The sequence below is a fragment of the Parasteatoda tepidariorum genome, chromosome 6, assembly GCF_043381705.1.
Source record: "Parasteatoda tepidariorum isolate YZ-2023 chromosome 6, CAS_Ptep_4.0, whole genome shotgun sequence".
Lineage (NCBI taxonomy): Eukaryota > Metazoa > Arthropoda > Arachnida > Araneae > Theridiidae > Parasteatoda > Parasteatoda tepidariorum.
Window position 1 is genome coordinate 923,199 of NC_092209.1, and position 23,157 is coordinate 946,355.

General features: G+C 29.4%; 2 protein-coding genes across 2 annotated transcripts in view; one reads left to right on the forward strand and one right to left on the reverse strand.

The window, feature by feature from the left end:
- LOC107437036 (uncharacterized) overlaps positions 1-23,157 on the forward strand; it is a 325,463-nt gene that overhangs the window by 5,259 nt on the left and 297,047 nt on the right. The window contains exon 2 of the mRNA XM_071181567.1: positions 15,370-15,430. Within this exon, the coding sequence (XP_071037668.1) occupies positions 15,370-15,430 (61 nt within the window). The remainder of the gene's footprint in view (positions 1-15,369; positions 15,431-23,157) is intronic.
- Positions 18,714-23,157, reverse strand: part of LOC107437037 (cuticlin-1) — a 53,719-nt gene continuing 49,275 nt past the window's right edge. The window contains exons 9-10 of the mRNA XM_016048904.3: positions 21,544-21,718; positions 18,714-20,388 (exon numbers count right to left, since the gene is read on the reverse strand). Coding sequence (XP_015904390.2) covers positions 20,168-20,388; positions 21,544-21,718 — 396 coding nt within the window. The 3' untranslated portion in view covers positions 18,714-20,167. The remainder of the gene's footprint in view (positions 20,389-21,543; positions 21,719-23,157) is intronic.

Consider the following 23,157-nt stretch of genomic DNA (forward strand, 5'->3'; position numbering starts at 1 on the left):
ATATATATATATATATATATATATATATATATATATGAGTAAATTTTACTTGTATTTTATTATAATTATTAAGAGATCATTTCATTCTGACAAATATTTAAGTTACATGGTTTTCTTTAATAAGCATGATTTGCAAATAGCACCCCTATGTTTCTATACATTCCAAAACTGACTTTTGCAAACATGTTCTTTCTCAAAGCTCTTCGTTTGGGATCAGTTACTTATTTATCACCAAATACGGCTACTAAAGTTTCTTTGTCTCATTTCTTTACTTAAAAAGTTTTTTGACGATTTTCATCATCACTACCGATATCTGATACGATAGCCTCATTTTAAGTAGAGTTCGTAAGGTCATTAAGAAATTAAAAATATGTTGGCAAATGGTGGCAAGATGTATTTTATTATCTTTATATTTACCACAACATTCAATATTTAATTTTAAAAACTCTTAAATTTATGGTCACGAAATGTTGTGTTTCAAAATTTTAATTTTAAATTTAATCATGACTTTATAATTATGATACTGATACCACAGTTTTCTTACTCTGAAGACCTATAAGTCTTGTTAAAATATTAAAATATAGATATTTGATACTACTTAATTTAGCATAAAACTTAATTTTTCTAAATGAAACTTCAAATTAAAGAAAAAAGAGTTACAAATCTTTGAAAAAATTAAAATTCATCAAAAGTTGGTGTCAACGCCCTAAATTTCACTTAGAGTTTTTTGTTGTATTTTGCAGTTGTAGATTATTTAGAGATTTGCTAATTTTAATTAGAGTTTTACTAGTTTTAATTGTTGAATTAGAAAAAATAATGTGACCCTCCACTACCCTTAACTATTTCCAACATTTATTTAAACAAACCTTTTCATAGTCATTTTTTTATTTTCTTAAATTATTAGAAGATGGTTGCAGAAATTATAGGGGAAAAAAGCTTAGCAACAATATTTAAAAATTAATGTTGTTGGTAGTAATTATTCTTCCCACCTCCTTATATTAGGTAAAAATGTTTAATGAAATAAATTATCTGAAACTAAATGCGTATGTGGCAGATAATTCTTCTAAGTTTTATTGAGTTGAATTAACAATTTGACTGTTCGACCAATAAGTCAGTGATATTCATTGGTTAAATAATTTGTGGCTTAATTAATAGAAAACTATGAATAGAATCAAAATGTTTGAATTTCTTCCTACAGGATGTAAGTGGATACCTTTTAGGTATTTTGAACATTGCAAATTTCGTAAAACATAAATTAGCTAAATGCCGTAAAATTTCTCATTTGCAAATTTAAAAATTATATGAAACAAATAAATGGTTTGTAAATTTATATTTTGATTATTGAATATAAATAATTTATTTAATGTAGTGTAGCAAACTTTTATGTATCTTTTCCTATAAGTTCTTTTATTTCAGTTGGTTTGTAACAGTTTCTTCAAAAACTCATCAATCTTATCATCGAATTTTAAATTTTCGGGGATATGTAGAGGATACACTAACTCATAAATTGTGCCAAATATTTTTTTATGATTCGCCGAAGTATTGTAAGACATACGCTCTTTAAAAGATTATTTCAAATCTTTAAAAATGTTAATTTCTTTAACTATGTTGATGTATGTCAATTGTAAAAAATATTAAAAATGTCAATATTTTTACTGAAACAAAAACATATTGCAGCGGATCATAGTGTTTAAATAGCAAAGTTAGCGAATTTAAAAAAATAAATAAATAAAAGATAATAATTCATAATTATTTAGTTTCCGGCTGCTTACTGGGGTCATGGTTTTTGCTTCATCAAAGGAAAACTGATGGCCAATGTGAAAATTAGATAAATAATCATTCAAAAAAATACATATGCGTTGTAACTTTTGTAAAATAACTAGTAATTTTCCGAATTAGAATTTTAAAAAAAGTTAGCGACCTACTAATATAAGAGTTCACTCTTGTACTTCATACGATTCGCGAATGATACTAAGTGAACTTGGTTTGCAGTAAAAAGAATAGATATTATTTACACACTCATTTTGTTAGTATATTAAAAAATATAATTTACAAAAATTCAAAGAAAGGAAAATGTAGGTTTATAATACCCCGAATTAAACAAGAGTAACAATCGTTACAGTTTTTAACTCTGACATTCTTCTCATGAGATAACTTCTTTTGCCGACAATTTTGTCCTTTTTTTAATTATTAGTTAAAGACAGCTTACGCATTCGTGTAATTTTTGCATTTTATATTTGAAATTTTAAAGTCGAATGACATGCATGAAATGACCCCTAGTCCAAAGAATCAAAGTTAAATAATTGGAAGGCCGATTGCTTCAAAAAAAAAAACTTCGGTTCAATGAAACAATGAATCAATATTCTTACTTCCTTATTACGAAATATTAGATCAAAATTTATATTCATCATTTCTTCAAAACGTGCGTTAAAACTATTATTATAGGTTATTTAAGTAGAAAAAATCCTATTTTAGAAAAAGAACAATTTTTGAGATGATGATTCTAAAAATAGCACGGTTTTCGAATCTTTTTACAGTTTTTTTATTTTAGTAGTTGTTTTACAAAACAAGGCATATCGAACATTTTCCTGATATAGCAATATTTTTTTGAATTGTGCTAAAGTTAAGAAATAGCATAAACAACTTCTTAAGCAAAAATTTTAAATTTTTTAACAGAAAAGGGTAACTTTCTTTAAGTTAGCGGACAAAAATAGCTTTGAACGTCGAAATAAAATTGTATGTCCATAGTTTTCCATAGTTAAGTTCCTTGCAAGTTAACCACATTTAAAGATTGATCGCCTCATTTAAATATTGCTTCATTGTCGCCAAATTATTTTTTTAAAAATAATTAATTTTACTTTTGTCGGCTTCTACCAAATAAAAACTGTTGAAACTTTAGATTTTGCAATAGAAAAATGCGTAGATTAATATGGCATAAAAAAATTTATACCGCATAATTCAAAATGTTTTCATCCACAATTAAATTAAATAATAAATAATTATTAAAAATTATTTTTTACATGAAATTACCTTTGAGTAAATAGGTTTTATAAGTGAGTGCAATTTTTTTTGCATTGTTTAATTAGTTTTAAAAATATGACTAAGAATCCAAAAAGTGAAATTAACATTATGGGGTCCGAGCTTTGGATCACTCTCCTGGGTTGGTATTCTGAGCTCAAAGTCGACAGTCGATTTGAACTTTTGGAAGCCGCACCAGAAGGCACTTTACCTGATATTCTACTTTTCCCGCCCATTGCTCGATTTTTGGTATTCCAAGCAATTTCCAAGCAAAGTAAGCAAGGCGAGGGAACGTGATTTCAGTAGAAACACAAGTTAAACTTAATTTATTTTAAATATCATGAGCATATTTATCTTTTTTTTTAAAAAAAAAAAACTAATTGAATTCAATTTTTCTTTGCTATATGCGAATAAATAGGAATTTTTGGGGTTGTAATAGTATATTTGATGAACTTAATAGGTAAAATCGTAAATGTTAATTTTTTTCTGACTAAAAATTTTGTAGAACTTTTTATTTTCTTATTATTTTATTAGTTATCTAAAGTTAAATTGTAAATAATAAATATTGATGATTAATAAAAAAAAATTGTCTCAATTTTCTTAGCAAATCTTTTACTCCACTAAAAAACAAGTATGCCATTTTTTTAATTACTTTTTATAATCTTAAAAAGATACTGCAGAAAGGAATTTAATGTGTTAAATTACGCTTTTTATTTCACATTTTTTCTTTTTTAAAAATTAAGACCTTGTAATTTTCATTAGTATTATATACAATGAAAAGTTTGCTGTAATTTCTCTCATTTCTAAAACAAGGTAGAGAAATTTAACTTAGAAGTATTTCCTTTTGCAATCAATATGGAAAAGATATGATTACAAAGTGTGTTTGAACTTAAATTTAAAAAAAAAAAAATTGCGTTTTCATAACCTCACATGCTTATGTGAAACTTTTTTCTTAATTCTTTTCAAGGAGTTTGAATTTTTTTTATATTTCAAATAGTTAAATTTGCATTTCTTGTAGGTATTGTTTGCATTATTTCCAGTAAAAAAGATTAATTTTAAAACTAAATTACTTTTAAGTAGTATTCAACTTGTATTGTGGTATATACAACTAGAGCTACAATTCATAACTGTTTATTACATTAATAGGTTTTATGTGTATTAAGATTTTTTGCAACTATCCAAAGAAAAAAAGAAAGAAAGAAAGAAAGAAAGAATCAAAAAGGCACTTACGTACAATCAACAAAATGAAAAAGTTTGAAACACTTTTTTCATCATTTGATTGGTATTTATCAAATTTCACCAGTATAAGAATAATGAGGCATAAAACAAAAAGTATACTTGAAAATAGAATTTAAACTGAAAATTATACTTTCTTCTATTATCAACCCTAACAAAGTGATATAAATACTACCTTTTTAGAAAGAAAAAAGCCTTCACTCACCTCTATTAAATCATAATTAAGAAAATTCGTAATTTTCAAAAGGCAAAGTGAAAACCATCTGTTTAGCAACATAGTGATATGTAGCAAGAATGCTGTTTACATTTAAAAATTCTGATATTTTTATTTTTTTTCTGGATCTTTTCTATTATCCACATAATATTAAATGTAATTAAAGGTTTATTTCTTAAAAAAAAAAAAAAAAAATCATACATGTGATATGCCAATATGATGTACTCTTATAATACAATTCTGAAAAACAAAATTTTGTTTCTTAATCGCTATTGGAATAAACAAACCAAAGATCTGATTACAACTCAATAACATATACGTATAATAATAGTACATATTAGATTTTTAATTATCAGACTTGTAAATAAAATTTATCTAATAGGTCAATGTTTATTATTATCAATAATAACAACAAAAAAAACTTATCATTTCTGAGATGTATATAAAATTTATTTAATAAATGTAAATATCAAATATTAGTGTAATAAAATAAAAGTAAAGTTTTACAATATTTAATTTCAAAAGACAATATTTTATCTCAAATAGATACTGAACCAAAATGCCTTTTTCAACAGCTTGTGGCACGTAAATTGCATCAGAATGCTTCGAGCATTTTTATTGGCTGATAGCACGGAAGAAACTTCACCCCTACTCTTCTTACGAAATAAACGAGTCCGCGAGTCTACTCCACTGATATTAGCGCTCAGAATACCGAAATTCAAAACAGTGGACGGTGTGACATCAGGGGAAGGCGTCACTCGGGGAAGTTCTAGAATTTTAGAATCGGCTTCTAGAATTTTTTTTTTTAAATCAAAATTCATTCCGTAAATCCTTATTTTTGAGTGCATGTACACAAACTATACATTTCAAGCTTCCAAAAGAAATAATTCGTGATTATTTTCTTCAGTTATGAAATGTGTAATTATCAGATTAAAATGAAAAAAAAAATACTAAAAGAATTTGCAAAAAAAAAAAAAGAAAANAAAAAAAGCCGAAACCGCGCCTCTTGCCTGTCCTCTCTTCTTTTACCAATAGAAGTATAAGTTCTAGTTGGGGAGGGTTTTTTTTTGGGGGGGGGGAGGGGGTATGAGAGAGAGCCTCTTACTTTTCTTTGAATAGTTTTGGGGTTAAATAACCTTGGTGTCTTCTATTGTGGTTAAAAATAGTTTTATTTATTCCATTCTCCTTTTTGAGAATTGTACAGTTACCTCTAAAATTTAGGTTTACGCCATCCAGTGATCTATATAGTAACTTTGGTAACAGTGTTACTCAGATTAGAAGGAAAATCAATCAAGGAATTATTCGAAACATTAAACATTTCGAAAAAATTTTACTGTTACTAAATATTTCCAAACAAAAACTCACATCATTTCCAAATGCTATTTCATAGATATCACATGTGTACAAATTACTAGTTACTTCAGGTTTAGCATTCAGCAATGCGAAATTATATTCTCAATAAAATGCGATTAAAAATATAAGACTCAATATTCTAATATTTCAAATCCAGTAAAACCAGTTAAAAATAAAAGGCACACTTATCTTAAAATTTACTAAAAGCAATTAAAAATAAAAATCATAATATTCCCAAATCCTGTAAAAACCATTAGAAATAAAAGGTACATTTATCTTAAAATCTAGTAGGAGCAATTAAAAGCCAAGGTAAATTATTCTTTTAAAACTATACTGAAATCGAATTTAGAGTTTTTTTTTACTTCAATCCAAGTTTCGGACCAAATCCCTTGAGCCCCCACCGGTATTGCCGCCAAATTTCGTGGAATAAATCAATAATCCAGTATCTGATAGTCAGCACTCTAACACTTCAAACTTCTTCAGGCTTCCTTCTAGTAAGGCAGTTAGCACATGTGAAACAACAGACTTTTAGCATTGGGACGCCTTGGATAGGCAAGCAGATACGGACTTAGCGGCTCCGGCCTAACTTAGCTCATCACTTTCATTCATCAACTTAGCGGCTCTGACCTAACTTCGCTCACCATTTCTGTTCATGCACTCAACGGCTCCTGCCTTAGTTTATCCACCTCTCAGCCATTCTTCACCACCTTTTATGCTCGTGTCAGCAAAGTGAATGAACAGTAGCGCAACACCAGTGAACGCCACAAAAAAAGTCCAACGATAAAAACAGATACTTTTTAAAAGTAATAAAACATTACTAAAAACAATATATAAACTTAAATACACATAATTCAACCCAAAATTTCATTTAAAAAGAGAATTAAAATTTAAGACAAATATCACTATTATGATTCAATTTAAAACTTATAATAGCGGAGCCACCTGGAGACAAATCAAGCTATACACCATAGATTCTCAACCTTTTTAACGTTACCGCCCCCATATGGAGCAAAAAAAATTGCAACGCTCCCACCCCTTTTGCGAAAATCTAGTTATTTTGAGAAATGGGGTGGTGGGAGTGCTGAATTATAAGAAGCAACATTTTTAAGCAATTTCTTTAGAATTAAATTTGCTTGATTTTATTTAAAAAAAATTAATGTGCACGTTAACTCAATATTTCCCCCCCGTCAGGTAATCGCAGTCTATTTGTTATGATGAAAATAAATGCAGTATTGGGAAAAAAATACAACAAAGAAACCTATAATTAAGATGAGTAATTAATTCTTAATTCGATGATGAAAAAAATACCCAAAAATCATTTTTACTTTAGAAATTATTATCAACGAAACAATCAAGTAACTATGATAGTGGAATGAATGTGCTTGATGGTTCAGAACCAGTTTCTCAACATTCGGTTCAATATTTTTAGTGAGGTAAAGTCGCAAGAGCCCTCTTTTTTTGTGACTATATCCGTTACAGCACTGAATCTTTGTTCGACAAGGTAGGAGGAAGGGAAGGCAATTTAAACTTTTTTGATGATAATCTATAGCTCAGGCGAGTGGTGTTACCTTGAAGCCAAACAAAATTCAGCGAGATCATCACCATTTCAAAGTTTAGTTTCATCCCTTGAAAGTTCGGCCTATTTCTCCTAAATCTGAACCTCTGCTGTTTCAATATTCACAAGATTCATTACCCATTGAGGGACAAAACATCTTTATAACAGTCGGAAAAGTCCATTTGTAAAGACTCAAGGTGTTAGCAATATTCTTGTGTATCATCAGAGGGAATTTAACTATTCTTTTTAAGATCCGATAAGATTGGAAATTGGCTAAACTCATTCCGATCAAAATTTTGTTTCCAAAAAATGATTTTTTTAGAAAGGCAGAAAAAACTAATTTTGTAGTGGTCAAATTGAGCTTGTGGCCCTGGAGTTGTAAATTAACACCATTAAATTTTGCAAATAAATCGATCATGTGTGCAACTTCTATCTTAAATTCTAGCAATTTGTCTTTCAGAACTACATTTCTTACTTCGAGGAACTCAAATACAGAGTCGAAAAGATTCTAAAACTTACTGAGACAGGCGACTTAGGAAAGCCAGCGAATCTCAGTGTGTAGTAGCAAACGATTGAATTCATTGTTTGTATTTTTTTTGCACAGCTTATGAATAATCAATCGTTGAGAGCATTACTGCGAATTTTGTTCACAGCAGAGATCTTGACATATTGCAATGACTGATGTAAACGACTACTGAGATTTTTTAAACTAAATTCTGTCTATGAATCCCTCTTCAAAAAGGTGATAAACCCACGATGTGATGCCACCATTGCAGGAGTTTCATCAATAGCAAGAGATAATATTCGCAAGAGGAATATTTTTCTGTTTAAAATAGTCTTTGGTAGTATTAAAAATAGATTCACATTGGGTTTCTGCAAAGAAGCTTCTTGTAAAAAGCATCTCTTGAATAATTTTTCTTTCTTTAACAAACCGGACGTACGCCAACAGTAAAGCCTCATTACTTGGCAATAGGTTGACTCATAAACTTGAGAGGAAAATACGTTGGATATCAAAAGTTAGCATAAAGAAACTTCAATGTCTCATCCATCTCATTATTTCGTAGCTGCATTTTATCGTTGCTTAATGGGATATTTCTTATTACATTGGATGCAGCTGGATAGTGCAAAACTGTTTCTAAAATTTCCTTGACAGCCGGCAGTATCAACTCTTCGCCAATGGTATGAAAGATTCTCAGTTTTAGCAATTAAGTTTGATATATTATAAGAGGCTATCAAACTATCATCGCATTTTTATGATGAGGTTGCTAGTAAGCCTGAGACCGAAGGTGCCATCAGAAACTTGTGCTTGATGTTCGTGAAAATGACTGATCTTTATTTGGTTTGTCAGGATGAATTTTTTGCAAANCCTTGAAAGTTCGGCCTATTCCTCCTAAATCTGAACCTCTGCTGTTTCAATATTCACATGATTCATTACCCATTGAGGGCCCTCAATGTTCCCCACTGTTATAAAGATGTTTTTTCCGGAAAAAACATCTTTATAACAGTCGGAAAAGTCCATTTGTAAAGACTCAAGGTGTTAGCAATATTCTTGTGTATCATCAGAGGGAATTTAACTATTCTTTTTAAGATCCGATAAGATTGGAAATTGGCTAAACTCATTCCGATCAAAATTTTGTTTCCACAAAATGATTTTTTTAGAAAGGCAGAAAAAACTAATTTTGTAGTGGTCAAATTGAGCTTGTGGCCCTGAAGTTGTAAATTAACACCATTAAATTTTGCAAATAAATCGATCATGTGTGCAACTTCTATCTTAAATTCTAGCAATTTGTCTTTCAGAACTACATTTCTTACTTCGAGGAACTCAAATACAGAGTCGAAAAGATTCTAAAACTTACTGAGACAGGCGACTTAGGAAAGCCAGCGAATCTCAGTGTGTAATAGCAAACGATTGAATTCATTGTTTGTATTTTTTTTTGCACAGCTTATGAATAATCAATCGTTGAGCGCATTACTGCGAATTTTGTTCACAGCAGAGAGCTTGACATATTGCAATGACTGATGTAAACGACTACTGAGATTTTTTTAACTAAATTCTGTCTATGAATCCCTCTTCAAAAAGGCGATAAACCCACGATGTGGTGCCACCATTGCAGGAGTTTTATCAATAGCAAGAGATAATATTCGCAAGAGGAATATTTTTCTGTTTAAAATAGTCTTTGGTAGTATTAAAAATAGATTCACACTGGGTTTCTGCAAACAAGCTTCTTGTAAAAAGCATCTCTTGAATAATTTTTCTTTCTTTAACAAACCGGACGTACGCCAACAGTAAAGCCTCGTTACTTGGCAATAGGTTGACTCATAAACTTGAGGGGAAAATACGTTGGATATCAAAAGTTAGCATTAAGAAACTTCAATGTCTCATCCATCTCATTATTTCGTAGCTGCACTTTATCGTTGCTTAATGGGATATTTCTTATTACATTGGATGCAGCTAGATGGTGCAAAACTGCTTCTAAAATTTCCTTGACAGCCGGCAGTATCAACTCTTCGCCAATGGTATGAAAGATTCTCAGATTTAGCAATTAAGTTTGATATATTATAAGAGGCTATCAAACTATCATCGCATTTTTATGATGAGGTTGCTAGTAAGCCTGAGACCGAAGGTGCCATCAGAAACTTGTGGTTGATGTTCGTGAAAATGACTGATCTTTATTTGGTTTGTCAGGATAAATTTTTTGCAAATGCTTCTGCAAACGGGAAGGTTTCATTGCCTCATTAGATAAAACTTTCTAACAAAGTAAACACATGCGTAGTTGAGAGTTTAACGGCGATAGGACAAATCCGAACTTCAAGTGCGTGACACTGTATTGACGACAATTATTTTTGTCTTTCGACATTGTTAGAGACAGCAAAATACACACATGGAAAAAAATCACCTATTTTTCAAAATTGATAAATAATTTACAATAAAGAACTAATTCACGCACGAACCTAGCCAAACAAACTGTGAAATTGAATTTAAACTGAGGGAAAAGACTAAAAGGAAGCTAACGAAAACCTTCATAAGAAACATGAGTCAAACCAAACATTCATACTGAAAGCACATGCATTTCAATTTTCGCCAAATGGCTCGTATGAGTCAGAGGCAAAAAAACTGACTCATGCTTTGCGCTTTGCTTTATTTATCAAAAGCTGGGCTCCTGGGCCGAGCAGCGGCCCATATCCCACACATCATGAAAATATTAAATACATTGGTTTAAAAACATATTGGGTTTAGCGACCTTGTGGTAGCTATGTAAGATCATGCTTTGCGCACATAAGCTTGTTTTATTGCTAGTACAAATGGTGAATCTGATAATCTTAATTTAATATATAGATTTCATCTTTCTTTTAACATTAGTTGTATATTAATTTTATTTATTAAATCAATAGTAATTTAAAAATTTTATCTGGGAGTTTCAAAATTAAATTTGAATGACAAAACATGCTCATCGCCCCCTAGCGTCCAAAACATACCCGACGCCCCCCTACTGCCCAAAACATGTTCACCGCCCCTCAGCATGCTCCTAAAGCCCCCGTTGAGAAACAATGCTATACACCATTAAAACTCGCAAGAATTCTATAATAAGCAGAGCTAACCAGAGCAGCCATCTATTGAGGAAGTAAGTGAACTTTTTCCGATGGAAAAGTAAACCCACTTTTAAAAATATTTATCAAAAAAAGAAAGGTAATAAATTTTTATTTATTACAGAATGAGTTGGGATTGAATACTTTTTCTTTCAAATTTTCTTCCCTTTTTTTTAAAGTTTTATTCATTATTATTTCTTTTTATTGAATTTTGCATGCATAATTTTTTTACAATGAAAAGTAATTGAACCCATTTATACCAGTTTAACTAATTAATTTTATTAAATCTTTTTATTAATATAATTGAACGCTTTGAAAATAAATTTGTCATTTATTTATTATTTTTTTCTTCTTATTATATTAAAATTAGTCATATCATAATAATTTATTAAAACATTTTAAGATATGAATGTTTTAATAAGTTATTTATGTGATAATTAAAAAAATGACCGAAAAACGTTTACTTTAAGAAAATAAATGTTTACTTCAACTTTTTACTGTTACAAAATGCCCATAATTACCATTGTGTTATTTACTATGCCTATTTAACCTTTTATTAACCTTTTGATATTACCTTCTTTTTTTCCATCTGTGATAAAATAAGAGTTTCGCGCTTGTTTTCAGCCCCCTATTTTGTCACCATATGTAAATATATTGCAATTGTACATTTCTTGTGACTTAAGTTGTTGTACTGTTTGTAATACACACATAAGTGTAAATTATTTATATTTGCTCAATTTTGCATTTTTGATATTTTTCATTTTCTCCTTTTTATGTTTTTTATCTTCATTATACAGAAGTAAAAGATCAGGATCGTTATAAATACAAGTTTCATGCTTTTAATTAGAGCATTTTTTTTATTGCCTACAAAAATAGCATTTTTTGTAATATTACGCAGTCACTTTCTCTAATTTTGATTTATTATTTATTTTGTGCGTGTGAAAGTTCTGACATATGTCTACAAACTTATCTGCATTATAAATAAGTTTATATTTTATTACGTAAGTAAGAAATATCTCAAAAAAGTAGTTTGAGAAAATTTTTTGTCACTAAATTTAGACCCCCAAAATTACACACTAGTGGCCATTTTTTGTTTTAAATCTGCCATCTCTTAGCTTTTATATGTATCTGTATGAACAGGTGTGTGTTCGTAGATACACAATCAAAATGAAAGTAGAGAATGCAAGATGTGATAAAAAAAAATTGAATGTGTAGATAGGGTGGAATAACAACAACAACAAAAAAAAGTTTGTTTGCTGATTATCAAATAACACGCTAACAGATGTGTTATCTGAATTCCATCTTCATACAGCTAAAGTAATATGGAACAAGTGGTGAAAATTCACCCTAAAAAAGGAGAGTAAATAAATAAAAATAAACAATACTCAAACATAACATTCAATAATTCAAATAGTGATTGAAATGTATGAAGCAGAAAAAAGTATAAAATTATTTTGTATTTCTTTTTCCTTCGCTTTATCACACACACGCATATTCACTTGTACGTATGTGTGTTAAACTATTAAAAATTAAAAGAGAAAAATTCTCAGACAAATACCAAACATAAACTTAAGCAAAATTATAAAGCAATAGAAATAAATTATAAAATTAATTGAGAAATTTATCCTTATTTACAGAAAATAAAAACTACCCGGATGGTGATTGTAAGATTGAAAAAGATACGTTAAAACAAAATTTTTCTTTGCGACCTAAAAAGCGTTTTATCTTTCTTTAAATTATTCTTATAATTAATTATTATTAATTATTTTTATAACTTTTTATTGTATTATTATAAGTTTTTATAATTTTTTTTAATTCTATATTATGACTTTATAAATTGCCTACGTTTTTAGAAATTATATTTTCTTCAGAATTTTTTAATTTTTATAATTATATTTCTTCATATATTTACAGCTCAATATACTTAGCAGTTCTAGCGCCGATTATTAAAACTCTATTTTTTTTATTAATTATATTAATTTCGCACACTTAAATAAAAATTTTAGTATTTNAGCGTTTCATTTTTCTTTAAATTTTTCTTATAATTAATTATTATTAATTATTTTTATAACTTTTTATTGTATTATTATAAGTTTTTATAATTTTTTTTAATTCTATATTATGACTTTATAAATTGCCTACGTTTTTAGAAATTATATTTTCTTCAGAATTTTTTAATTTTTATAATTATATTTCTTCATATATTTACAGCTCAATATACTTAGCAGTTCTAGCGCCGATTATTAAAACTCTATTTTTTTTATTAATTATATTAATTTCGCACACTTAAATAAAAATTTTTGTATTTCTTGGTGTTCTAATTTGAAACGAATTAATTGTAAGGCATAAGTTAATCCCCATTATCTTCAAAACACCTATTAATTATTTAAATTTTTAGTTAATGTAAATAAATAATTAGAATGTTTATTCTGGATATTTCACTATGAAACTAAAGAAAAAAGTTTAAAAATAAAAGAATCCAGAATCAATTTAAGAAACTAATGCTTACAATTTTCAGTTTTGCTTGCAGGAGGCCCTCCATCATATATCACTGTACCAATTCTCTCCTCTCTCAAAGCGAAGCCCCCAAAGTGCGAGACTTACACTGATTTTGCCAATTCGAGTTTTTTTCTCTGGATATGGTGTCCTCTAAAACTATGATGCAATTACATACCATATTGTTCTTGCAAAAATAATTAAATAAAGAGGAAAGTTATTTTGTTGTGAACTTTAATCTAAGAAATTATAGATAATCCATGTGCTAAAATTCATTCAACAACTAAAATAATTTTAATATTAAAATGGTAGCTAAGAGAAGAAGATTTTTTACTCAATTTAAACTTCGTTTAAAATGAATATGCTCATATTGGGTTGATATCTAACCAGCACAATCGTGCAAACTAAGTCTTAAGACAAATGGATCATCCACCGTTGTAACAAAAAACTCGATATATTTTTCTTCATTTCGTTTATCATTAATTGAATGGTATGTAATAGTTTCGAAAATGTAAATATTTAAAATTCGATTATTTAAAGCAATTAGTTTTATATTTCTGGTGGTTTGTAACATTTGACAAATTAGTGTCGACTGACACTGTGCCGGAAAGGGTTAAAAACTCTGAACAAATACAATATTAATCTACAGGGAATGAACATGGAAAAAATCTTTTTTAGATAGAAGAAATAATGGTTGGTATACCAACTGCATCCGAAAAAGATTTCATCCGAAAAGGATTTCACAAAATGTTAAGGAGTGCATGATTTCGTCTCAAATTTTTCGCAGTTTTATGAGCAGTTGTTGTTTGGAATACCATGTTATTATATCCAAACTTCGGAATCTCTTATACATAGTGGTAGGCAAAATAACTTTAAATTAAATCTTCTAAAGTTGAAAATCATACAAACAAGAAGTTTGTCGCTAGTACAGTGAAACCTCCAGAAAAGAGCACCTCTGTGTAGCGGCCACATCTATATTTATGACCTCTTTTGGAAGTCATGGAATTTTTTCCATAGACTTTGCGTTGAAGAAAATCTTTAGCATAGAAGACCATGAAAACCACTCCCAGCGACCAGGCAAATCTGCGCACCAAATGCGGAAAGGATCAAATAAGGAAACACGAAAAAATATATAAATAAAAAATATTAACAAAACAATTAAATAGATTATTCAAATATATTAAAAATATTTGCGAGTTGCTCTTACTTAGAGAGCTCTTTTTGAGGATCTCTGAAAGAGATCTACAACCTCACCTTATTTAAGTGTATAATTTATTATTTTCTAATATGTAATCAGATATTAGATTTAATCATACATTTAAAATTAAGAAATGACATATTTTAATATTTTAATAAGGAAACGAATACGAGACAAATAAAAATATGTTATATCATGGCTGAAAAGAGACAAATAAAGAAATTATAATTTTATTGGCTCATTCATGAAATTTTTATTTTGAAATAAGTTTTAAGGAATTCTTTCAGAATCTCATGATATACATTTAAATTCCAAGTGGAAATAATTTAAACATAAACACTGCAATTATTAACAAATAAACGACGCAAAGAATATTAAAATAGGACAAAATAATTTATCTAAGTAATAATTATAAAAAGTATTTTCAAAAATAAATGTACCTTTTTTTATTTTCTGATGATTATTATAAAGAAGTAAAAGGGTTTTTCACATTTCACAAAAATATTGAAAAAAAAAAACAAATTCTAAGCTTACAAATATTAAAATAACAAAACGATAAACCAATTTTAACATAGTTTCGTCACTTTTGAACTGGATGACTGAAAGAGACTGTATGAGCTTTCTAAACAAAACGCATATTTCAAAATTAAATTATGGAGAAATTATGTGTGAATTAAGCTCATCGCCTGTTTTATTCATTGTTTGTTGCAGGAAAGAAGGGACGAGAAGCACCCTCCACCTCCATGTCCTTCCCTGCTGTTGCGGCTGCAACGTGAGTGCATCTTATATTCATAAAAACTCTTCTCTCTTCCTGAGAGATTTTATTTTTTGCCACAGCATTTCTTTTTACACTGTACACGAAAGTACAAAAAGTATTCGAACATAACCTATGTGCGTGCTTTAATAGGTTATGTGAAGGCTCTATATTTCAGATTACTCTATTAAATTTTCGAATAAATATTCTTGGTCAGAAATGTACTTTAAATGTGTCAAATTTTGTTTTGAAAGAGAGGAAATTTTTAATTTTGGAAGGTGATGTAAACGAATGCCTCCTTTCTTGACGGGTGTCAGAAGTGTAAACATAAAAATTTTTCTTTGAAAATAATCATATTTCATAATTTTCTGTGTTTAGCCGGCATAGTTGTTCATATTTTAAATATCGTGTCAATAAAATTAGGCTGATTTAACGCTTTCTTTTTATGTTTGCATTCCGTTATTTTCATTGTATCGATTTACTGCTTTTTTTACGGTAGGAAAAAGTTTTTTGTTGAATTTTTCTAATAACATGCATTTACCAATTAGAATACCGAACAAGAATATTGTTGTATGAGTTATTACATAATAATGACGTGCTTTAATGGATGGATATTTGTTCAATAAATGAGACGGAGACTTTGTTTAGTATCACATTTATTGCAAAATAATCACATTAGAAATTACAGATATGTGAGTATTTAAATGCAGCCATCAAAAAACAACCAGACATTTTATTTTGCATTAAAAATAATGTCTTTATTAATGAATGAGCTATTGTTAGCGGTAGTCAAGCAATGCTGTTAATATATAGTTGCAATAAATGACGTTACTATTTACTTTTGTAACGTATTTACTGGAGATGAATGACGTCAAAATACTTTCACAAATGACGTGATAACTGCAGTAGTTTTTGAAATACAGGATGTTTCTCCCCCCTGTGATCTATTTTCCATTTTTTTTAAAATCGAAAACGCAATAATGTTCAATATAAAACAAATATCGAATCGTAGAATAACGAACCCCTGAGCTTATGTTCTATGGCAGAGTAGAACAGGGCTCCTTTTTGATTGGGCACTGTACGTTGGAGCTTTTGCTGTGTGTAAAATCTTCCATTTTCCTATTATTTTAATCTAAATTATTTATCATTAGCAGACCTGAAAGTAAGACTGAAATGAGAAAAAACCCATTTCTTTTTTAGATAATTATTGGGAATAGTAAATCTATTAATCATCATTCTTATTAAATTCTGCTCGGGTAAAGATGCCCCTGTAAATATGTTATTATTGTTGAAAAAAATCTTGGTAGTCAACGATAATACTCCTTCAAAATGCAAGCTAAAATAAAATGTCTTTCATACCAAATTTTGCTCTTTTCTGTCCTGATAAATATAGACTTTCAGCCCTGCTTATTTAAAAATCTCATTTTTAAGTCGTTTTCCTTATTTTCTGTAAGAGTATAAAAAATCGTCAAAATAAGAGGGGTATACGATTTTTAACGTTTACCGATGTAAGCCAATTCATAAAACGGATATTCAATATGAACCCTTGGCACTCGAGGTTCTCTCAACGGTTTAAAAAAAGAAACGGATGTAACACACCTGAGAATTTATCTTTTCTCTCTAGTAGTAGTAAAATGACTATCGAAATGATATCGTAGGCAAATAATTTTTTTACATTTTTCTAATACTTAAAAACCATATTAAAATAACTAGCTGATATTACTGCATGCTTAAACTATTTAAATGTTGTGGTAGCATTAATTCAAATGTCTTAAAACAGGAAATAAGCATGAATGCAAAAATTTTTGCTGCTACACATTAAATTCAAAGATAAAATCGCGCGTAGGAGTTGATGTGCGCACATAAAGTTTATTATACTTATAGGATACTAAATAAAGTGGTTAAGATGAAATATTTTCATAAATAACTGAGGCACACCTTAGAAGTGACTTCAGAAGATTCCATCATTTCCAATCCTAACTTGATTTTCACTTTCGGCAAAAATTTCGATGTGAGGTGCAGATTCTTTATATTAAAAAAATTCGAATTTCAACAAATCGGATTTCTGTCAAGCGTTTTAGATCAAATGGGGGGAGGACAGTTTTCCACTCATTGTAAGCTATGCGTCATTCATTAGCTGCCTTTCTGGGCATTTTCTTTGCGCATACAATGCGCGCTCTTTTGGTACAAAAATGTTAACACGTGCTTGAGAGGCACGGTATTCAGAATGCACACATAAAAGATCACTCAGTGAACTTTAGTTTGTCATCAAAATGACCGTCATCTTAATTTATACTAGACACATTTAATCATCGAAGTGTTGGGCATGTCTGTTTTAGAATGATGAATTTGTATGCGTTCTCATTAAACCCATCAAAAACAGCAACAATGAAACTATTTTTAACGAATTGTTTCCAAATTCAATATTATTCATTTTTCTAAAATTAAAATGAATATTGTTTATTAGAATGCAGGTTTATTTTTAAATATTCAGAGAAAACAAATATATAGAAAACTAAATATGAAATAAAAGAAATATTAAAGAGAATGTAGAAGAACAATAAGATAATAAAATTTTCAGTCATAATGATTTAAACAACTTTTAAAATAAATTATGTTATCAGTCCACTGGTATATTTGTCCTACGCATGTTCTTAAAAGACTGCGTTTTTTGACGTTTTTTATAACATTATTACTAATGGTTAGATGCCGAGTAACTGGTTCAATACTTTTGTGAAGATGTAAAGGACAATGAAAGATGCTAATGGCCATTCCAGCATAATGTTACGAATCGAATGGCCTTATATATATATATATATATATATATATATATATATCTTCAAACTATGCTCCATTAATTGCAGTCAAAATATTCTGTCCGTGAAANCCTTAAATGCTAATATATATATAAAAGGCCATTCGATTCGTAACATTTAGAACAGGTGCGTAGTTCTTTACTCCTTCTAAAGTATACATTCCGGGGTCAGCGTTTAACCATTTCTGAACGATCGAAGAAAATTGGTTTTTGCACTAGAGGAAATAAAATTTCCTCATTTGAGATGAATGTCGGACAAAAGAAATCTAAAAAAGGCAAGAGAGTTGATATAATATAAAAGTTAGATTTAATAGGAACAGATTGTCTGAGAAACTATGGATGATTTTAGAATTGAATGTTATGGTAGATGTAAATAATCAAACTGAATATTAATTTTTTGAAGGGAGCGAAACTTTAAAAGTTGTTTAAAGTCATTAAAACATTGTTTGAATAAAGGATGCATTTATATTTCAAGCTAAAACGAGATTAAGAACTGGAAATTTGTTATTTATCTAAGAAAATAAATAAATAGTACAAAAACATATAAAAAATATAAATCATTACACTAGACAATACAAAACCAAACCGAATCAGACAAACACAACATAAAACCTTTTTCAAAACATAACTTCTTTTATAATTAATATATTTGAATTTTTCATGTTTCCGATTAAAATGGCGGGATATTTTTCGTAACCTTAACGTATGGCACAAACGCATATAAATTTGTTTTCACACTTTTGCATTTGATCTCAATAAATTAAATACGTTTTTTGACTCATAAAAACCAATTCTCTATCAGTCACTAAAATAACACTACTAGATTTTTTAAATATCTAAAAAGTTATCATTTTTAAAAACATCATAAAAAGCATTCATAAAAAAGAGGACATTAAGGCTGTTTTTTGAACTTCTGAGAGTCCCGATTGGAAGGAAATAAGCTCGTAGAAAAAAAGCTCTTATTTTGTTCTCGTTGCACTACTTTTTTGAAAAGGGATGATGGAATTTGACGGTCCAGTATTTTAAATGTTTAAAAATATAAGTAAATATTTACTGAAGCAAAAACAACGAGAATAAAGCAAAAATAAAAGTACATGAATGGAAGATCGGGGCTTTATTCATGTTGTTTTTTGCTTTAATCTACATTGCACAAATTATACCTTTGAAGAAAGTACATCTTCTTTTTTTAAAAAAAATTTCCTATAGAGCTAGATTTTTTTGTCAACAGGGAAATTACAATTAAAAAAAAAATATATATATTTTTCTCAAATTTTGCTTATTTTTATAAATTGCAATAAATACATTTTCAAATAAACTTAAAAAATAAACCTTAACTATAAATGCTAATTTTAATGGATGTTGAAAGTTAGCTTTAACTGCATTTTCAGCACAGAGGACAAATTCTAAGCTAACTATATAAAATACTGAAGAAATCCAATCACTCAAATGTGACGAAAGAACAGCTCAAATGTGACGAAAGACAGCTTAAACAGTGCTTTTCGAAGCTCTTTCGCAAACAAGAAAAAGAAACACAGTTCAAGTGCCTCTGGCTCAAGAAAAATCTAATATTTTAAACTATAGATACCATTTGGGCCCTGATTCGGCATGAGAAATTATCTGGTCTTCAGAAAGTAATAATAATTTGAATATTTTTAAAAATCGCCAATTCGGCTAGATTCTTTGGCAAAATTGTCAAAATCAATGATCCAAGGTGCTGCGTTGGTGCTGCTTTTTATTTTTACTAAACATTTAGCTTTTCTGACATTTTAGCAGTGGTGGAAGATAAACGAACAGTCATATAGCAAAATCACAACAGTTATAAAAATAGCGTTAGAAAAGTGTTATTTTTGTAACGTTTAGGATCTTTAAAAAAAACAGCCTTAAATAATGAATGAAGAGGTATTGGGGGACTGCAAAAGAGTTCGTTTCACCAAACAAAATTAATCTCGCGAGTATGCGTGATTGGAATAAGGTCCGGAGTAGATGGATGATCCTGCCGTGGATGACCCTTTCCTCCTTCGTCTTCGATGGACAATGCAGGCGACCAACAGGATGACAGCCAGAGTAAGGAGGATACCCGCTATAGCGATGCCGATGGCGAATTTTCTGGTCGAAACGCAAAACTCGTCGTCAGAGCGAGATGACAAAGAAGTGGGGTTTTCTGTCAATGAAAAATTTGAAGAAATGATTTAACTTTTTATGTTGATTGAATATTAGAAATTTGTGCAGTTGATGTGTGTGACGTTAAAATGATTTAAAAGAGTAATAATAATAGCGATGAAAATAAATAACCGCCTCTATTTTACAAGTTAGCGCAATTCTTCGTTTTCAATCACTTCTTTCTCTGAATTTTCAGTGTGCTGGATTGTCTCCCATAGTATTTGTAAATGAAATAGGCGTCTTATGCTTGCGTGACTTTCCTGCTCTCCGCACTTTTCTCCCTCCATCACCATCGTTCCCTACGGCAATATGTTTCTACAAGAATCGTATACAAGTAAAAGAAGTTGGAGTATACTACTAGAATGGGGAAAAGGAAGATTTCATGGTCAAGTTGAAGAGAAAAGTGTGGGGTGAGAGGAAATCAAGTATGCTTTTTTGATTTACAAAGAGTAAAAAAGTTTTATGCTAATTCATTTCCAGTTTTTCGAGTGGATTTTACTTTAAATTTAAACAAGTCACAAAATTCATTGCAGTAAAATTTATTTTTAACTTTAAAAGGCCTACCCTATAGCATAATCTTTCTATGTTTAAAGAGGTAACAAAATGTAAACTTTAATGTCTTTATCTTATTATAACTAGATTTATAATGATTTTCATTACCATTCTATACAAATAATTTGAATAAACGGATGTATTTTAAATATAATTTTATCCACGAATAAACTAATATGAAATCGAATATAAAAATTCGGACATTCACCAAAGCGACTACGTGATTGTTGACATTCACCGGTGAAAGTCAACATTCAAATTTTGGTCATTTAGGGTAACATATACACATAAATCCCAACGAGTTCTATATTTTTTAAAAAAAGGAACTGTTTTTCTAAAAGGTGCACAAATAAGATAAATTTTATTTTCATCATCATCTGAGCGAATGAAGCAACTTTTTCCCCCATCCATTTTGATGTGAAGATGGTATTTTTTAGTGTCTGGAATGCGCAGTCTTCAAATTGATTTTGATTACCATTATATCGAAATAAATAAAACAATTATATTGATAGTTCGGTAAAAAATTTTTTGTAGTGATTAAATATATAAAAAATTGGAATTTAACTTAAATACACACTTTCATCAATGTCCTGCGAAGGCTTACCAGTTTCATCGTCCAGTTCATCGGCTTCATTCACGTACAAACCAGAAAAGACTTCGACGCTGCGGTCTTTGACGTCTCTCAAATCTTCAAGGTTTCCTCTGTCTTGTACATCACCGCTCTGTCTTTTGCGACGCCTCCTGCGCACGTTGTTACCCAGGTCATCACAGATGGGAGGCTAAAAAGAAAGAAAAAGTGAATTCTCTGCATAAAATATCGTTCTTTTACACTAGACATAGATCATGCCTCAGAAAATGGACACAGCATTTGATTCCGTTTTACAAATTTTTCTTCTGAAAGAATAAACTTATGGATCCAAATAAATTCGTCATTCATTGCGATGTCATCCATTTGCCGAAATCATTTAGCACATTTTATTTTTCAATAATCTGTTTTGAAAACATATTGCACATCAAGAGTTCTTTTTATAGGGTGGTCACAAATTCATAATAGTGGTATTAAATTGACGTTGTTCGAATTTACAAATTTTAAAACCACGTTATGGTTATAGAGTGTTCTGAGTTGCCTGAAAGTTGATCCCGATGTTAGGGACTTTGCCCAGTAATGATTGAGGTTAAAAAAAGTTCTTTGTTTAAATGTTAAATTTGAGTTGAACATTTTCTTATAGATGCGCATTTCGAGATACTCCCTGAAAAATAAGCTCACCGACAATATGTTACATTTTTTGAACTCTTGCGAAGAATGGCGATATTAATGAATAAATGATAAAATTGAGGTTAGCTTAATTTCTCTCAGTGACTTTTGTGAATTGAATTAAAAAAATCTATCCGAAAGAAAGTTTTTCTCGTAGATTTCAGCTGGTGTGCTTTCTGACGTTCCTACGAGTTTTATAAAGTGGTGACAACTAGGAATCAAATGTTGATATTTTTATATATTTATAATCATCGGAACATAATATTTTCTCAAGGAAATAGATCTTTACCAGAATTAAGTTTTCAGACACCAAAATGTTCTTGAAAAAAGAGATTTAAAAAGGGGAGATTTTTATGTAAACATTACTGCCAAAAAATTATAAGACCCCTGGAAACCCTGATTGAAGCAAATTCAATTTTCTGCTGTGAGAGGGGAAATAGTTTTTTTGCAATGATTTTATTCTTTTTGCTATTGCCTTACTCTGCCATGTCTTTTTACGTTACACACACACGCATATATATATATAGATATAGATAGATAAATATATAGATAGATAGATAGATTCAAAGTTATTGCAGTTGGAGTAGGCAGGAGAGAGCCAGGTACCTCGTTTAAAATATGCAGTGCTCAAAATATGGAAAAAACTATATTAACTACAGCTAATTTTTAAAAGTTTCATATTTGTTTTCACTACATAGTTAATACACTTAATATGTAGAATTAAACATCAAAAAATATTTGATGTTTTAAAACGTTATAAATTTTTAGATCTGTATGTTGCATGTTATATACAGTGCGCAAAAAAATAAACGAACCACCCTGTATATCTTTTGATCCAATAATGGTATCCTCACTTTTTAGGGCTCAATCTTTATGGCTCAAGGGGGAGACTTCAAATATGCTAATTAATAAGTGCCGACGATATTTTAAGTTACGAAATCAGACACAAAAACGTACTTTCTC